Source organism: Onychomys torridus, chromosome X (genome assembly GCF_903995425.1).
Source record: "Onychomys torridus chromosome X, mOncTor1.1, whole genome shotgun sequence".
Lineage (NCBI taxonomy): Eukaryota > Metazoa > Chordata > Mammalia > Rodentia > Cricetidae > Onychomys > Onychomys torridus.
Window position 1 is genome coordinate 131,490,011 of NC_050466.1, and position 18,117 is coordinate 131,508,127.

Sequence of the window (18,117 nt, forward strand, 5' to 3'; positions counted from 1 at the left end):
GAAGGAAGGAAGGAAGGAAGGAAGGAAGGAAGGAAAGAAAGAAAGAAAGAAAGAAAGAAAGAAAGAAAGAAAGAAAGAAAGAAAGAAAGAAAAATGTGTTCTCTAGAGAAGAGCGAAAAAGAGAAGGAAAGCTGGGCGGTGGTGGCGCACGCCTTTAATCCCAGCACTTGGGAGGCAGAGGCAGGCGGATCTCTGTGAGTTTGAGGTCAGCCTGGGCTACCAAATGAGTTCCAGGAAAGGCGCAAAGCTACACAGAGAAACCCTGTCTCAAAAAACCAAAAGAGAGAGAGAGAAGGAAGGGTGGGAGAGGGAGAGAACATCTTCTCCAGACATTGTTCTGTATCCTGTGGAAGCGGGTCACAATCATCTCCAGTTGAGAATCGCCACTTTAGAGAAAATGCCTCCAACATCCTCTCCAAATCTTAGTTGCTTGCTTCATGAAATAGTGCTAACCCTTCTCTCTTAGAGTTGTCAAGAAGATGAAATAAGAAGTCAGTGCCTGGCATTTCAGTTCAGTAGTAGAGTGCTTGTTTAGTATATGCAAGGATCTGGGTTCCATTCCCAGTACTACAAAAGAGAAGAAGGGGAAGAGATAATCACACCGTAACCTAGGCGTGCCTGGCGCACACAGGTGCTGAGTCACTGTTAGATACCCTTCATGTACGGACACCCTCTGTGTATGTAGTTCTATGCTAGCCACTGAGTACATGGAGATAAATCGGACTCTGTCCTTGTTTTCAGGGACTCACAATCCAAAGGACCTAAAATGTGTTTTGCAGCATGGTGTGGTGATAAACCCCTGTAACCTAAGCATTTGGGAGGTGGAGGCAAAAGGAACAAGAAGCTAAAGTCAAAATGGGCTATGTGATGGAGGCATTATTTCAACCACCACACCACATCCCTGCCAAAAAGTGTATGACACCATGATGTGCTGTAACCAACGTAAAATCAAACGTTTGTTTTAAGAGCCATTTGTTGAGGACGAGGCTGTATTTTAGTGATAAGAGTACTTGTCTGACTGCAGGTTTCATCCCCAGCATACAAAATAAATGAAATAAAACAGCCACTTGCAGGTTGAGCTTATGTTAGTGTAGAATCCAGAGTGCCTAAATACTTTATCAAAGACTTTGGGTTGTTGAGAGGTGTTAATCCTGTCCATAGGCTAGGTGGAAGTTGCCGTTATAAGCTAGTTCTGGATGGTGGAGGTTGGAGTAGGTGAGAGAACCAGAGAGACCCTCTAGGCCAGCAGGGGGAGATCACATATTCAGAACTACCACAGAGTCTGACAAAAGAAAAGGTATAGAACCGGCAACCTGGAAGCTGAGAAGATGGAAACAGAAGTCTATGTGAGGTATTAGGTTAGGCTTTCTGGAGGGACCGCATTCATTTAGTTCTCTTAAAAGTTGCAGATGCTTGTGTGTGTGCTCATGATGTCACGGACTTGCATTTTTCTCCCACCTCTCTGTTCCTCAAGTTTCAGTTCTCCCTTGTGGGGGTACATGTGCTCATGTGTGTGTGTCTGTTACTGGGAATAGGTGGGGAAGGTGGTTACTAGAAATGGGTATCACTTGGAAATTCCCCACCCTAAACCCAGCCTCTTATCTCTTTCCCACCCTTGTTTGCCAAAGGTCACCAAAATTTTCCAGAAGAAGAAGATCTTGGTGACATACAGCTTTCGTCAGTCCTTTCCCCTGGTGGAAATGCACATGCAGCTCTTCCAGAATTCATGTGAGTCCCCTCGTGAACCCCAGCATGCATCCCAGGGTTTATCAGAGCCCATGCTCATCCTTCATGTCTACTAGCTTCCAGCCTTTGAAGTCCTCTACAATTGGGTTCAAGTCTCCAAAGTATCTACTTGTCCAAGGATGAAAGGAAGTCTGGAGTATGATTTGGGTGTGGCCCCTGGAGGACATGGAACAGCAATGTTTTATGTGTTCCTCAGTGCGCAGATGTGGCAGACACACTGTACTTTGAAGTACTGAACTGAGAAGAGCAGGATTGAGTGCCATTCAAGAGAGCAGAGTCACTGTGAGGGGCCGAGGGACAAAGGAAATGGTTTCTAGAAAGCAGTTCAGAATTCTGTTTGCCTTTTCATCCTGGAGTCTGGTATAAGGTTGCCAAGGCTACCAGGAATTTGGGAACAAGGGGAAACCACTGAAGATGCTTGAGCACAGAAGAGGCATTTCAGAGTTGGATGTTACAGAAATAATTTCCAAGATGGACAAGGTGATGTGTGTTTGTAGGACAGTGTTTGAGAGGCAGAGCAGGAAAGTTACTTGAGCCCAGGAGTTTGAGACTAGCCAAATAGCATGAGTCTGTCTCAGAGATGGTTGGCAGCAGTGGGGAGTGGGTTGTATCATCTCTCAGCTTCTTGTCTTAGCCACTTTGCTTCACACCTGACAGAAATACCCAGCTTCTCCTGTCCTCTCTCATTGGTGCAGATTATCAGTTTGGGATCAAGTTACTGTCTGCGGTACCTGGAGGGGAACGAAAAGTCCTCATCATCTTCAATGCTCCTAGCCTCCAAGACAGGCTGCGCTTTACCTCTGACCTGCGGGAGTCCATTGCTGAGGTGCAGGAGATGGAGAAGTACCGCGTGGAATGTGAGTAGCTACAGCCATGACTCCTTCCCCCTGTCACCCGCAGATACCAAGAATCCTGTCTTCTCAGAACTGTAGAGTTGAGGGCTAGCTTGCCCAACCTTCCTACCCTCATTCTAGGAATCCTTCAGCTTCTGCCTGAATGGTTTCAGAGACAAGAGGAGGGTCATTACTTCCTAACCTCAGGTTATTATTCCAGTCATTGAGAGTCTATGCTGTGCTCTCCACTCCCATCCTCTAATCATGAGCCAACTCTTCCTTCTATTAAATGGTATGAGGGAAAAGACTCAGGGAACAGGAATTAGGACTTAGCTTCGTACCTCATGTCTGCTATCTGTTATCTAGGCAAGTTTGGGTGAGTTTCGTGGCCCTCTTAACCCTTTGTTCAGATTAAACAGGGATAAAGAAATCTCCACAGAGTTTGACAAGGGGCCAGACATAGTGGTTGCATACCTGTAATCTCAGTACTGAGGAGGCTGATTTCAAATTCCCAGGCCAGCCATGGCTATGTATTAAGTCTCTGTCACAAAGAGAGGGTAAGGAGGGGAAGGGAAAATGGAGAGGAGAGGGAGAAGTTGAAGATAAAGGAGAGGAAGAGAGAAGAGACCAGTGCATCCATGGTTTGCAACAGTACCATTCCCTGTCTCCTGTCCTCAATATCAGCTCCTGAGCTGAGGTCCAGCTCAATACCCAGGGCCTACATCGTTATTTAGATCATAGACATGGAAAATGGTGATTAGATCTCATCCTTCCTGGGACCCTCCAGGTTTTCTTTTCTCTAAGCTAAGCAGTCACAGTTAAGTAACATGGCATTAAGGAGAAAGGAGACAGAGGAACAGAAGCAGTAGTCAGTTCCTTGATAGGTTTTCAGCAAGGCAGAGTATCAGTTCAGCAGAGTCCTGGAACCCCTGAGGAGATGTAAGGCAAGAGATTAGCTATATCAAGATAAGGAGAGGCCCACTAGACCAGAGTTTCCATGACCTCGTTGGAGGTATAGGGGGTGCCCAGGAGAGCAGGAGAGAGCTGCTTCCAGAATGTTGGCTTCACTGATTTCAACTGTCCAGCCCCAAGCAAACTCTATGACTTCTCAAGTTCTCGGGTTCTTCTCCTGCAAAATGTAAATGATGTGGGCTGGAGAGATGGCTCAGTGGTTAAGAGCACCGACTGCTCTTCCAGAGGCCCTCAGTTCAATTCCCAGCAACCACATGGTGGCTCACAACCACTTGTAATGAGATCTGGCGCCCTCTTCTGGCCTGCAGGGATACATAATAAAATAAATAATTTTTTTTTAAAAAAATGTAGATGATGCTCATATTGTGGACCGAGAGGGATCAAGTATGTGTTGTCCCCAGCATACTGCCTGGCACCTAATAGAAGGTTTGAGGCCCATCAGTTTCATGCCCTTGCTCTTCCAAGAGCTCCGCTGCTCAGAAGCAAGGCATCTGAGACCTGAGTGAACTTTGAAAGGACTGTCTCTCACCATAGGCAATTAGGGCCTTCCCATCCTTACTATGAGCCATCTGTGGCAAAGCTCTTGTTAAAAGGGCAGGGGTGTTTAGGGAGGCCTGTCTACAAAAGGGTAAAGAAACGAAGGCTAGGAAGAGGGGAAGGGAGCAAGAAGAGTCAGCACTTGTATTGACAGTGAGGAAAGAAAAAGAAGGGGTAGGTGGCACCCCAAGGAGCTTTGAAGAGTTGCAGTCTGTGGGCGGAGTGAGGGTGGGGCAAGGGAGCAGAAGGCGGGAGGAAGAGAGAGGGAAGCTGCTAGTCAATTAGGTGGGTTCTTAAAGTTACACCTCACTTTTTCCCATTTTCTCCACTGCTACCCAGCGGAGCTGGAGAAGCAGAAAGGTATGATGCGGCCTAATGCCTCACAGCCTGGAGGAGCCAAGGACTCGGTGAATGGGACTCTGGCCCGCAGTAGTCTGGAGGACACTTATGGGGCAGGCGATGGGCTCAAGCGGGGTGCACTCAGTAGTTCCCTGCGAGACCTCTCTGATGCAGGTAAGTGTTCTGGGCCCCTGGCTGGGGAGATGCGGGACCAGGTGTCCTCTTTGCCTCCTGTCACTGGCTGCCAACCTTCCTCCATCACTCACACACACACACACACACACACACACACACACACACACACACACACACATACACACACAGACACACACCCTTCATTCAGAGCACTATGTCACAGGGGGCCTGGTAGCCAGGTCAGAACAGGTGGGGGCCCAGGGTTTCTGCCAGGGAGTATAAAGTGGGGCCACAGACTCAGCCCCTCTCCTCTTACCCCTCTTCTGTCTCTCCTTTGCTGCCTCTCCTCCATATTTTCCTCCTCTCTTTCCTCCTTTTCAACCTCTCTTCCTCCCTACCTCCCCCTCTTCAATGGGGGAAAGGGGTAATGGGGTGTCTGTCCCTGGGAGGGACCTAGGCCTGGTGCCCAGCTCTGGAGCCCAGCAGGGTGGGGAGGGAGGGTTGCTGCTCTGACGCTGGGCTCCTTGCTTGTGGGTGCAGGGAAGCGGGGGCGGCGTAACAGCGTGGGATCGCTGGACAGCACCATCGAAGTAAGTGTCAGCTCCTGCCCCACTCATTTTCTGCATGAGCCCTGCCCTGGCCATGGAGCCCCAGAGGAGGAGGGGACCTGTTGCCTACCCCTCTTCCTTGCTGGGAACCATATGGCTGCCTCTCCCAGCCAACCACTTTCTCCATCTGTCCTCAACTCTGTCTGTCCTCACTCTGCCTGTCTCTCAGTCTGTCTTCCACTCTCCCATGTCCCTTCTTAACCCCAGGGCCAACTCCAAATAGGGATGCCCTTGGACTTGGGCCTCGAGAAACTTTAACTTCCAAATCCTGCTCTTTGACCCTGAGTGAGTCACTCTGCCTCTCTAGCCTAACATTTCTTGGCCTGAGAAATGGTCATGAGAAGGAGGTCCTACTGATTCTTCCTCTGCCTTCTGAGGTTCAACTGAGGTAGTGGATGTGGCAACAGAGCTGGGGAGCAGAGCTGGCCACAAATACAGGACTGCTGTTTGGTTTTTGCTGTTACTTTGGGGTCCCTGTTGCTCCAGCTTCAGGGACAGGGGTGGAGTTTAGGGTTGGGGGTTTAGGATATTTAGACTGGCCTGACTTCCCCCCCTCCCCCCTTTCAGGGGTCTGTTATTAGCAGTCCACGCCCTCACCAGAGGATGCCACCTCCGCCCCCCCCCCCGCCGCCAGAGGAGTACAAGAGCCAGAGGCCAGTCTCGAACTCCTCATCTTTCCTGGGCTCCCTATTTGGAAGCAAGAGAGGCAAGGGGCCCTTCCAGATGCCACCACCGCCAACAGGCCAGGCCTCTGCCTCGTCTTCATCTGCTTCCTCCACCCACCACCACCATCACCACCACCACCATGGTCACAGCCATGGTGGCCTGGGGGTGCTACCTGATGGGCAGTCCAAGCTCCAGGCCCTGCATGCCCAGTATTGCCAAGGACCGGGCCCTGCCCCACCACCCTACCTCCCACCCCAGCAACCCCCTCTGCCTCCACCCCCTCAGCAGCCTCCACCCCTGCCCCAGCTGGGCTCCATTCCACCACCACCTGCCTCAGCCCCACCTGTGGGGCCACATCGACACTTCCATGCCCATGGCCCAGTTCCAGGACCCCAGCATTATACCTTGGGCCGGCCGGGCAGAGCCCCAAGACGAGGGGCTGGAGGACACCCTCAGTTTGCTCCACATGGCCGCCACCCCTTGCACCAGCCCACATCCCCATTACCCCTGTACAGTCCTGCTCCACAGCACCCTCCTGCCCATAAACAGGGCCCCAAGCACTTCATCTTCAGTCACCACCCACAGATGATGCCAGCAGCAGGTGCAGCTGGGGGCCCTGGGTCCCGGCCACCAGGGGGATCCTACTCCCACCCTCACCACCCCCAGTCACCCCTGTCACCACACTCACCCATCCCACCTCACCCCTCCTACCCGCCCCTGCCCCCACCCTCACCTCACACCCCACATTCACCCCTACCACCCACCTCCCCCCATGGCCCCCTGCACGCCTCTGGGCCCCCTGGCACGGCTAATCCACCCAGTGCAAACCCCAAGGCCAAGCCAAGCCGGATCAGCACTGTGGTCTGAGGAATGGAGTGAGTGTACGGGAGAACAGGATAGTCTGGGGAAATCCACAGGAGAGGGACCTTGTCCCTCTCTTTTTCCTCAGTTTTTTCAAAATATATATACACTCAGCAGTGTCCTTCTTTCCACTTCCTCCATATCTCCAGACCCTTCTTCCCACCCCTCACAGTTGTCATGGGGTTGCCTTCCAGATTGGAGGGCCCTTGCCACTTGCAGCCTGAACTTAGGCACTGCAGTGCTGGGAAGTGGTGAGGGCCTCTCCACAGTCCTTGTCCAAGTCCTTTTCCTGTCTTCCTCTTCTCTTTCTTGTCCCTGGAGGTCTAGTTGGTGACCTCAGACCTCTGGACAAATGTGAGCTTCCTTGCAAGCTGGTGGAGAAGGCAGGCTTCTGGAGCTGTGAGAGTGAAGGGTTCCCTAGAACTCCTCTGCTGTGTGGGGCTAGGACAGAGCTCTGTCGAGCTGTGGCCAAACCTCAGGGCCTAGCCACACACCTTCATGTGTCTTTCTGCCTGCTGGAGGACACAGACCATCAGTGCACTCCGTGGGTGGAACCCCGCTTGTGCTGGCCCCCACTGAGGGCAGTGCTTCCTCTTTTGAGCCAGTCTGTGTGTACCCTCTCTCCTAATAGGCCCCAGCCCAGACCTCTTTGGCTTCAGGAACCTGCCTTGCCCTGCAATGTTCTTATCCTGATCAAAGTCCAGACAGGTTTTTTTTTTTTTTTTGGAGGTGGAGGGGGGGGCTCGGGTCTGGGATGAGAAGGGTACTGCCCTCCCTCACCCATATTGCATGCCCCCCCCCATTCCTACTTTTCCCACCTACAACTGAAGACAATGCACTTTACAGATATCACCCACACATATCTCACTGGGGCAGGGCACCCAGCATCAGCCCTGGGGAAAGACTCCCAGAGGACCACCCTGAGCCCAAGATGTCCTTCCTGAGGCAGAGATTGAAGCCATCAGAGCTGGGGCTGCGAGCCAGAATGCCCAAGCCCCTCTTGTTCATCAAAATCTCCACTGCCTCGCCAGCCCTTTTGCAGCCCTGTTTATTTATTATAAATATATTTTTTACAAGTCCCAGCTCCTCTTCTTACCCTACACATCCAGCTCCTTTTACAGTCCCTGTCTTCCTCTCCCCTGTCCAGTATGGGCTGCAGTACAGACAGACAGATGGACCCTCTATGTCAAAGGGTCCCTGGGGCTTGGGGTTGTGGGAGGGTGTTGGTGGGAGGGACTGTATGGAGAGGAGCGGGGGTTCAGGCATTGTCTTTTTCCTTCCTTGTATATAAGAATGTATATTTGATGCCTCATAAAAGACCTTGTGCTCACCTCTGGCCTCTGCCTCCTACTTCTGCCCCCTTCCCCACTGTAGCCCATGGAGAGAGAGGCACCGGTCTGGGGAGGCGATGTGCTAATGGTAATTCAGACAACTGGGTAGGCAAGATGTTTGGTTGGGTAGGAGGGTAGATGAGGGTTGGGTTTCTGTCTCATTACTTTTTGTTTTGTTTTGTTTTGTTTTGTTTTTCAAGACAGGGTTTCTCTGTGTAGCTTTGCACCTTTCCTGGATCTCGCTCTGTAGCCCAGGCTGGCCTCCAACTCACAAAGATCTGCCTGGCTCTGCCTCCCGAGTGCTGGGATTAAAGGCGTGCGCCACCACCACCACCCGGCTTTCTGTCTCATTTCATATGTTGTCCGCATGACCGTGGCAGGAGTATGGGCTTTGGAGTTGATCCAGTACACATCCTGAGTACATACTTAGGCACAAGAGTTTCAGAGAATCATCCTCCCAAGTCTTTCCTCCCTTAAATTTACCATTTGGGATGAGCACGTGTTGTTATGCTATCAAATTTGGAGGTCATAACCTGTGCGCAGAGTTAGTTAGGTTCAGCACTTGTCTTCACTAAGCCAATTAAAAAAGAGGAAAGTGCTGGGCAGCGGTGGCACACGCCTTTAATCCCAGCCAGGCAGATCTCTGAGTTCGAGGCCAGCCTGGTCTACAGAGAGCTCCAGGACAGGCACCAAAACTACAGAGAAACCCTGTCTTGAAAAAAAAGAAAAAAAGGAAAGCAGAATGAAAAAGTGATTTATTCAATGTGGCCGTACTGGGGAGAAGAACAAAGAGGTCTAGAGAACCCCCCACATCTGTCTTCAGGGTCCTGAAGGGAGGTCAAAGTTTTATATAGAGGGTCTAGAGGGCCGAGGATAGGCACATGGAAGCAGGCTGGGCCAAGGTGATCATTGGTCCTTGTCTGGCTTTAGTCTCCTCCTGTATTGTGCTTTGAACTGAGTAAAATCTCTCTCCTGGAGATAAATTCTCCCGGCATGAGATTCCTGGGGAAATCCCCTTTCTTTGGGGCCCATTGTTTGAATAACCTGAAAGTCAGGTTGAGAGACACAACTGTCTCTTTAAAATATTCAGGTTGCAGAGATGGCTCAGAGATTAAGAGCACTTCCTGTTCTTGCTAAGAACTGGAGTTTGATTCCCAGCACCCAAATGGTGGCTCACAACTATCTATAACTCCAAAACTCTGGGGGATCCAACACACTCACTTGCATATACTCACATATGCATGCACACATATGCATAATTGAAAATAAAAGTAAATCTTGTTTTAAAAAGAATATTTTTCTGGCCGGGTGGTGGTGGTGCATGCCTGTAATCCCAGCACTTGGGAGGCAGAGGCAGGTGGATCTCTGTGTGTTCAAGGCCAGCCTGGTCTACAAAGCAAGTTCCAGGACAGGCTCCAAAGCTACAGAGAAACCCTGTCTCCAAAAACCAAAAAAAAAAAAAAAAAAAGATTTTCCTTTCTGCCAGGCTAATTACAGTTACATCAGTTACATGGAACTGGGATAACTGTATGAACTAACCAATGCCAAGCAGCTAGGATGGAGTAGATATTCAGCAAGGTAGTTCTCTGGTCATCTTTGTAGAGGTTGGCCATGTGGAAAGCATGTGGCCTCTGTTCTCACTCTTGCTGTGACTGGCCTGGTTTTGCCTTGAAACCCCTGCTACTGGCCCTCCATGCAATGGCTGGCCATATTTTTGTTCTTGAGGGCAGGGAAGTGACTTGAGCCAGGAAGCCTTGGTCTAGATTCTTTATATGTGCTCTGTGTATCCACTTAGGATATTAAATAACAAAAAGCTATCTTTCATTTAAAGAGGAGACAGGCCACACAGCAAGTCAAGATGAGGTTTTCTTGGTTTGTAAGCCCAAATCCATCTCCACTGGCCCAAGCTGCTTCCCTGTAAAATGGACCCATTTCTAGCACCAATAGTTATGCCCTGGGTCTCAGCCTAGCACAGGACAGATGAGGCAGAGCAACGGCTCTTAAAGTCAGCAGGGTCCCCAGACAATATTCAGTTGATAGTTTTGCTGCTTTCCCAGAACCTGAAAAGGTGAGTGATTTAGATGACCATACACTTCTTGGATCAGTGCCTTTGATTTATTCCTGGTAAAGCATACTGAAAAGCCATCCAAAGAAGATAGCAAAAGCAGCAGCTGGAGCCATATAAGCATTTGGTGCCTCCCTATGAATTGAACCTGAGTGTTTGAAGAGCCCAGATGTGAGGTCCACACAACATGTTTTGGTTTCTTCCCTGGTGGACTAAGCTAGGCTATCCTTGGTCTCTCCCCATTTTTTTCTACCTTCAGCTAGAGATTGGCTCTATGTTGGCAAAGTTTAGCCTTTAGCACTCAGATACTGACCTGTGCTTCTTTGGCAACTCACCTGACACCCCACCCCCCCCCCCCCCCCCCACCAGCCTGATTGTTTTTTACCTCTAGAATGGAGATAAAAGTCTTAAAGGACAATTGTTAGCTGATGCATGTAAAATGCCTACCTCCTGCCAGACTTACAGTCAGCTGTTCTCAGCCACCTACAGCATCTACAGAAATAAGTGCAAAAGTTAGGAGTTCTTCACAGGATGCCCTAGCCAAGATCTCAGAAGTTCCATCTCTCTCTCTCTCTCTCTCTCTCTCTCTCTCTCTCTCTCACACACACACACACACACACACACACACACACACACACACACACACAATTAATTGATGAATGGAATTTTTAAAATTAAAAAAAGTTACAGAATTCCAAAGCAGTAGTAGTACAGAATAAACCCTCTCCTTCCATAAGGCTTGAGGATACAGAAAGGACAGACAGGACCAAAGCAAGGCTGAAAACCAAGTAGGGTGAACAGTACATCCTGTGACTTCATGTCTGGTGTCTAGGTCATGTGGTATCATAATGTGGCATCCAAAGGGTCTGGAAAGTCCTTCCCCTGGGGCCCTTCTGTTGGAGCCCAGATGGACCCTTTCTTGGGCTGGCCTTGTTGGCTGGCTGAAGCTTTCCTTAGCAGATGTTTCCATTTCCCTGACATCTTTAACTTCCTGGCATCCCCATAGACTTTTCAACTTCACCCTCACACCTGTTGCCCTCTCAAGGGTTGCCTGTAGGGGTCCTGACGGAAACCAGGTGATGACACATGCTTGTGAACACAGCACTTGTGATGGCAGGAAGATTTGGAGCTCAAGGGTAACTGAGTTACATAGCAAGTTTGAGATACACTTGAGACCCTGTCTCAGAAAGCCCCAAACTAAACCCAACCCGGTTAATCAGCATAATGAGGATGGTGACCAACTTCTGCTGTCAACTATAGGATGAGGGACTTGGGCCATGGCATTCTCTGTCTTGTAGTGCCAGGATGGCAGAGAGTAGGAAAACATTTCCCTAGGAAGTGTGAGCATTGGTCACCAGTGTGTGTGTGTGTGTGTGTGTGTGTGTGTGTGTGTGTGTGTGTGTGCCAGAGGCTGATGTTGTGTATCCTCCCTAATTGCTCTCCCTCTTATTTTGGAGATAGGGTCTCTCACCAGACCTATCCATCCGTCCTTAGGGATCCTCCTGTCTCTACCTCAGTGCTGTGATTACTTGGCTTTCTTACATGGATGCTGAGGATCAAACTCAGGTCCTCTTGCTTTTGTGGCAAGCACAGTGCCAAATGACCCATCTCCTCAGCATTTTGCTCCCAGAGCTCTTTTTGATTAAAAAATTTTCCTTATTTATGTACTTATTTGTGTTTATGTATATGATGTGTGTGGAGGCAGTGGCACATATGGTGGAGATCAGAGAACAACTTTCGTGAATTGTTTGTTTCCCCCTTCTTCTGTATGGGTTCCAGGTATCAAACTCAGGCTGCAGGCTTAGGAGCAAGCACCCTTACCCACTGTGCTATCTCATCACCCAGATTTTTGTTTGTTTGTTTAGTGTTTGGTTTTTCCAGACAGGGTTTCTCTGTGTAACAGCCCTGGCTGTCCTGGAACTCACTTTGTTGACCAGGCTGGTCTTGAACTCTCAGAGATCCTCCTGCCTCTGCCTCCCAAGTGCTGGGATTACAGATGTACACCAACCATCACCTGGCTCACCCAGCTTTCTTAAAGCAAAACTTTATACTCCTGAGACTGGAATTAGTGGGATCTTACCAATTTCTGATATAACCTTAAGGCATTTTCCTATTATTCTAATTCAAACTGCTTCTTTTTAACTGTCTACATCTCTTTCTCCCTTCTCTTTTCTCCCTCTCCTTCTTTCCTTCAAACCACAGCCTTTTCCCCATCTCACTCCTTTGTTTCTTTTTCTCCCCTTCCCTTCCATCCCTTCTGCTCTCCATACTTCTCTCAATTTCTGAGACTGGGTCTCAGGATGTAGTTAGCATAGGCTGGCCTCTAACTTATGTTCTTCTTGTCTCAACTTCTCAAGTGCTGGGAATAATCGTGCACTACCATACCTGGCTCCATTAACATCAATATTTTGGTGTCCAAAATGCATTAGCTGGGCATGATGGCACTGGCCCCTAATCTCAGCTACTTTGGAGGCTGAGGAGGGAGGACCACAAGTTCTAGCTTGGGCTACAGGACTGAAAAGTGAGTTCAAGACCAGCCTGGGCAACCGAGACTCTGTCTTTTTTAAAATTATTTTATTTTATGTGTAGGGGTGTTTTGCCTACATATATGTCCGTGCACATGTGTGCCTGGTGCCTGTGGCTAGAAGAGGGCTTTGGATCCCCTGGAACTGGAGCTACAATTATGAGCTGCCATGTGAGAATTGAACCTAGGTCTCTGGAAGAGCATACAGGGATCTTAATCACTGAGCCATCCCTCTAGTCTCCCTACACCTTTAAAAACTTTTGAGATAGTGTCTGGAACTTGCTATGTAGAGCAGAATGCCCTTGAGCTCACAGAGAAGGTGTCTACACTCTGAGAACCTTTCTTAAAAAAGCAAAAGACATAAAGCCAGGTGGTGGTGGCACACTCCTACAATCCCAGCACTCAGGAAAGTAGCTCTCTGAGTTTGGGGCCAGCCTGGTCTACCCAGAGAAACCTTGTCTTGAAGAAACAAACAGGCAAAAGATATTAAAGATAAGCTGAGAATAAAACTTAGTGATAGGGGGGCTTGCCTAGCACACATTGGTCTTAGGTTTAGTCCCAAATACTATAAAAAACAACAAACAAAATCAATGAGCACGAAATTGTAGAGATCCTTTAAGGTGGTTCCTGTGTCCTTTGACATGTCTCCATCTTTCTTTGAGCATCACCTTTTTCCTGGCACCATAAGATACCCTTAGATAGTCTAATTTCCCCACCCCAGCCCATAAATCAGGTTTTTGTTTGTTGTTTTTATAATTTTTTTTCAGAGCTGAGGACCAAACCCTTGCGCTTGCTAGGCAAGTGCTCTACCACTGAGCTAAATCCCCAACCCCTTGTTTTGTTTTTTAATGAAGATTCTTTCTTGTAAAGAGTTTGGAAATCAGGACCTAGAAAGGGCATGGTGACTCACGTTTAATCCTCAAAGTTTGTAGAATGAAGCAAGAGGGATGCTGTGAATTCTTTTTTTTTTTTAAAGGAGTTTTGCAAGATTGCTTTTAATATTTTTCTTCAAAGAGTAGGAGAGGATGTCTAAGTGTTTTGATAAACACCATATATGTATATGAAATATGTATTTGAGACAGGGTCTCACAATGTAATTTTTTTTAAACAGGGATAATAAAAAAGTTTATTATTAACTGGGTGTGGTGGTATACACTTTTAACCCCAGCACACTGAGGAGCAAAGGAGCTCTGTGAGTTCAAAGCCAGTCTGGTCTACATATCCAGTTTCAGGTCAGCCAGAGTTACTTAGACCCACTGAGTTTAGGTGTAGCATGAATCTTAAAGGAACTTGTTAATGAAATCAAACCCAAGGCCAGTTATTGGGGTGATTGCTGGAAGATCAGAGAAGCAGAACAAGCCACAGCTACCTCACCTCACCAGTTCCTCAGCTGGTCTTGTTTCCTCAGACTGTAGCTTCTGAGTCCTCCACATGAACCTCAGCTGAACTGTGTTGCTCCAAAGCCTGAACGCTTCTCCAGCCAAAATGCTTAACTAACTACATGCTTTACTCACTTAGTTCCTGGTCCTCACACCTTATAAACCTTTCTCTTTCTGCCCTCACTCCCTGGGATTAAAGGTTGGGTTTCTGGGATTAAAGGCATGGGTCACCATGCTTAGCTGTTTCTAAAGTGGCCTTGAACACACAGATATCCACCTGGCTCTGCCTCCCAAGTACTGGGATTAAAGGCATGTGCTACCACCGCCCAACTTCTGTTATGGCTTGCTCTGACCCATTTTCTAGCCACCATTTTTGGCTTTGTTCTCGTGGCTGGCTGTTCTCTGCCCCCAGATATGTTTATTTCGGGGAACACACAATATTTCAGGGAACACAATACCCACCACATTTAGGACTGTCTCTTCTGTCAGGGAACCTTATTAATGGAGAATGTGGCTTCACTATCTGCACGACCCTGGTGGCGGAAGCCATCTCGCTGCCCATCATGACCCCAGAGCAGGGGCAACAATGTAATTCTTGAGACAGGGTTTCTCTGTGTAGCCCTGGCTATTCTGGAGCTCACTTAGTAGACCAAGCTGGCCTTGAACTCACAGAGATCCCCTGGGATGCTGTGGATTCTAAGACTGCCTAGGCCATCGAGTGAGACCCTGTCTCATTCTACCCACTCACCTCCAAAAAAGAGAGAGATTAAGATTTACACATTAGGATTATGGATCTATGTTAATAATATCATCATATTTGGAAAAGCTTCAGCATCTGTTGATGATTTTCCAAGTCCATTATTCCTTCCATATTTTTTGTTTAGAATTCTAAATGTTCTCAGATGAGTATAGTGATACATAATAATCCTAGACCTTAGGAGGTAGAGGCAAGAGAATCAGGAGTTCAAGGCCAGCCTGGGTTCCATGAAATCCTGTCTCAAAAAACCAAAAGAACAATAAACAAACTTTCCCTTTTCTCTGATTTTCTCTATGTATATCAGTGTGGAGTTACAGATTTTTATTTGAATCAATCTAAAGTCTACTAGTGTCATAATTCATTTTGAAGTGTCATTATTTTGATTATATGATTGTGTTGTTCAGTATCTGTCTCCATCTTTCTTTGAGCATTGCCTATTTTTCAGTCACCATAAGATAGTCTTAGAATTTCCTAATTTCTTAAATTATACACATATTATACACCTATATTTCTTTTTGAGTATGTCTCTGACTCTCTCATTCTCTATCACATACGTCTTTTTAAGGCCCTTATAATAGTTCAGGATAGAATCTGGATATGATAGTACAAACCCACCCACTCAAAAGACTGAGATAATTGAATTGCTTGAGTACACAAGATCAAGATCAGCCTGGCCAACATAATAGTGCTACTCCATCTCAAAAAAAAAAAAAAAAAAAAAAAAAGAATAGAGGCTGCAGAGAAAGCTCATCAGCAAAGCACACTGGCTGCTCTTGCAGAGGACTCAGATTCAATTCCCACACCCACATGACAACTCACAACTGTCTGTAACTCCTGTTCCGGGGAATCCAGTGCCCTCCAAAGACACAAACCTACATTCAGGTAAAACACCTGAATACATAAAATAATGATAATAATAAAATTTTTTTTAAATATTCCATGGTAGAGAGATAGTAAATGGTTCACAAGTGATGTGGAAGAGGGTGGTAGAGGAGGGAGGAGATGGATTCCAGAGAATTTGGGAGTTGGGCAAGGCGGCTCCTGCCTGTAAACACAGTACTTGGAAGGTAGAGGCAGGAGGATCAGGAGTTTAAGGTCATCTTTGGCTCCATAGCAAGTGAGGCCCCATGTTAAACAAACAAACAAGCAAACAGCCCCAATCAAAGACCAAATAACAAAAGACAATGCATATCTATTTTGGAATTTTATGACCCAAATTAAAAGGAGGCGTAGGGGTTGGGGGAACAGCTCAGTGGCAGAGCACCTGTTTAGCATATATGAGACCCTATGTTCAGGGCACCGGGTTCCATCCCTGCCCCTAAAGCACAGTTTCATTCTCATGCAGTTTATTTACAGAATAGAGGGGAGTATGATTGGGAGCCCAGGCAAAACCTTGAGTTATTGCTCTGCATGTGTTCCATTCCAGCCCCTCTCTCCCAGGTGGCTGGGTGAGGCCAAGCCAGCCTTTACCACAGGGTCAGATCCCTGTCGCTTCCTAATTCTGAAGCCTGCAGTGCCCAGTCTCTGATTGGTCCCCAATAAGACTTGAAGCTTGGAAAAGGAACTCATTTCCCTAAACACTTTTCTGCGTGAGGAACGACACCCGAGACTTTCACAGGTAGAATCTGGGGGGCGGGGGGGACTAAGACAGTTGTACGTTTGAATTCTGGCTCTGCCACTTTCTAGTTATGTGATGTGCACTTGAGTTTCAGTCTCATCTGCAAGACAGAGAGAACACTACTCCATAGCGCCTGGCCCTTAAAGAAAGGCAGACACAATTATGTCTAATGAAAGGATTACTCAAGTTCTTTCCATGAACAGGAAAATGAAGGGTCAGGGACGTGAGGGGCTTGGCAGACCCCAGTGAGTGAATCTCCACATGCTCACAAAAGTTTCTGGTGCAGAGTACGGTTTTCACAAATAGGACTTAATGGACTCACTTTCACTGGCTTCAAAGAGTGTGCAGTTTTCTTCTGCCATGTAGTATGTCTAGGCTAAGGACAGTAGAGAAGACTGTAGAAGACTACTGAGTGGTACAGAGACCAAAAGCCTCGTGTTCTTTACCCTTTATTGAGCTCCTCCAAGTAGACAAGTCAAACTGTCTTTAGCTGAGGAACAGCAAACTCACCAACCTTAATTTTGCTCACTTTTCTCCCGCCTGTTCCTCTTACTTTATATTGTTATTATCATTATTATTACATGTGGGGCAGGATCAAAATCAAGTCATTAGGCTTGGCAGGAAGTGCCATGACACCAACTCGCCAGCCTTGAACCTTTTTAAAAAGATTTTTGGGGAATATTTATTTATTATTTTTATTTACACGTATGAGTGTTTTGCCTGCAAGTATGTATGTGCACTGTGTGCATACCTGGTGCCCTTGGAAGCCAGAAGAGGGCACCAGATCCCCCTGGAATTGGAGTTGAGGATGATTGTGAACTGCCATGTGGCTGCTGAAAATAGAAGCCAGATCTCTGCAAGAACAGCAAGTGTTCTTAACTGCTGAGCCATCTCTCCAGCCCCCGCCCATCCGTGAACCTTAATATTACCTTAAATACTTATCCTTACTTAGCTTATGAGGAAATGGATCTAAGCAGGGCATATGATAGGAAAAACATTTGACCAGGAACCTGCAACTTCTGCAACACTGGCGAGTTGTTAAATCCTTCTAGAAGTTGATTCCTCTTCCACAGAATGGAAACTTGACTTACATCTTTCCCAAGGCTGGGTGTGTTGGTTTATGTCTGTAACTCCAACATTTAGGCGGCAGAGGTAGGACGATCTTTCTGAGGCCAGCCTGGTTTGTATAGTGAGTTCCAGGCCAGTTAGGGCTACATAGTCAGATAAAACAAAACCCCAAACAATAAATGAAAAAATATGAAAATATTAGCTGGGCACAAGGGATATTCTTTCTGTTTTGAGACAGGGTCTCGAAGCTCAGGCTGGCCTGGAACTTGATATGTAGTCCAGGCTGGCCTGAAGAATCAGTTCTTCTGCCTCAATTTAGGATTGCTAGCAGGAGCCACCACACTGCAACAACAGTGAGATCTGCAGTGAGCTTTACTTTGTAATGACATGCTGACTTTAAGAAACAAAAAATAGCCGGGGTGGTGGTGGCACACGCCTTTAATCCCAGCACTCGGGGAGGCAGAGCCAGGATCTCTGTGAGTTCGAGGCCAGCCTGGACTACCAAGTGAGATCCAGGAAAGGCGCAAAGCTACACAGAGAAACCCTGTCTTGAAAAACCAAAAAGAAAAAAAAAAGAAAAAGAAAAGAAAGAAAGAAAATAAGAAACAAAAAATAACAACTACCACATAACTGAGGGACTTTTATGCACCAGGTACTGTCAGACAATTCTCATTTCAG

At 47.5% G+C, this 18,117-nt stretch overlaps 1 protein-coding gene across 6 annotated transcripts in view; it reads left to right on the forward strand.

Annotated features, from left to right (window-relative positions):
- Positions 1-8,027, forward strand: part of Iqsec2 (IQ motif and Sec7 domain ArfGEF 2) — an 83,470-nt gene extending 75,443 nt beyond the window's left edge. For 5 of the 6 annotated variants that reach the window (XM_036173930.1, XM_036173931.1, XM_036173932.1 and 2 more), the window contains 5 exons: positions 1,629-1,728; positions 2,442-2,603; positions 4,428-4,601; positions 5,103-5,152; positions 5,738-8,027. In XM_036173930.1, coding sequence (XP_036029823.1) covers positions 1,629-1,728; positions 2,442-2,603; positions 4,428-4,601; positions 5,103-5,152; positions 5,738-6,703 — 1,452 coding nt within the window. In that variant the 3' untranslated portion in view covers positions 6,704-8,027. The remainder of the gene's footprint in view (positions 1-1,628; positions 1,729-2,441; positions 2,604-4,427; positions 4,602-5,102; positions 5,153-5,737) is intronic. The other variant, XM_036173935.1, reaches the window with a different exon arrangement.
- The last annotated feature ends 10,090 nt before the right edge of the window (positions 8,028-18,117 follow it).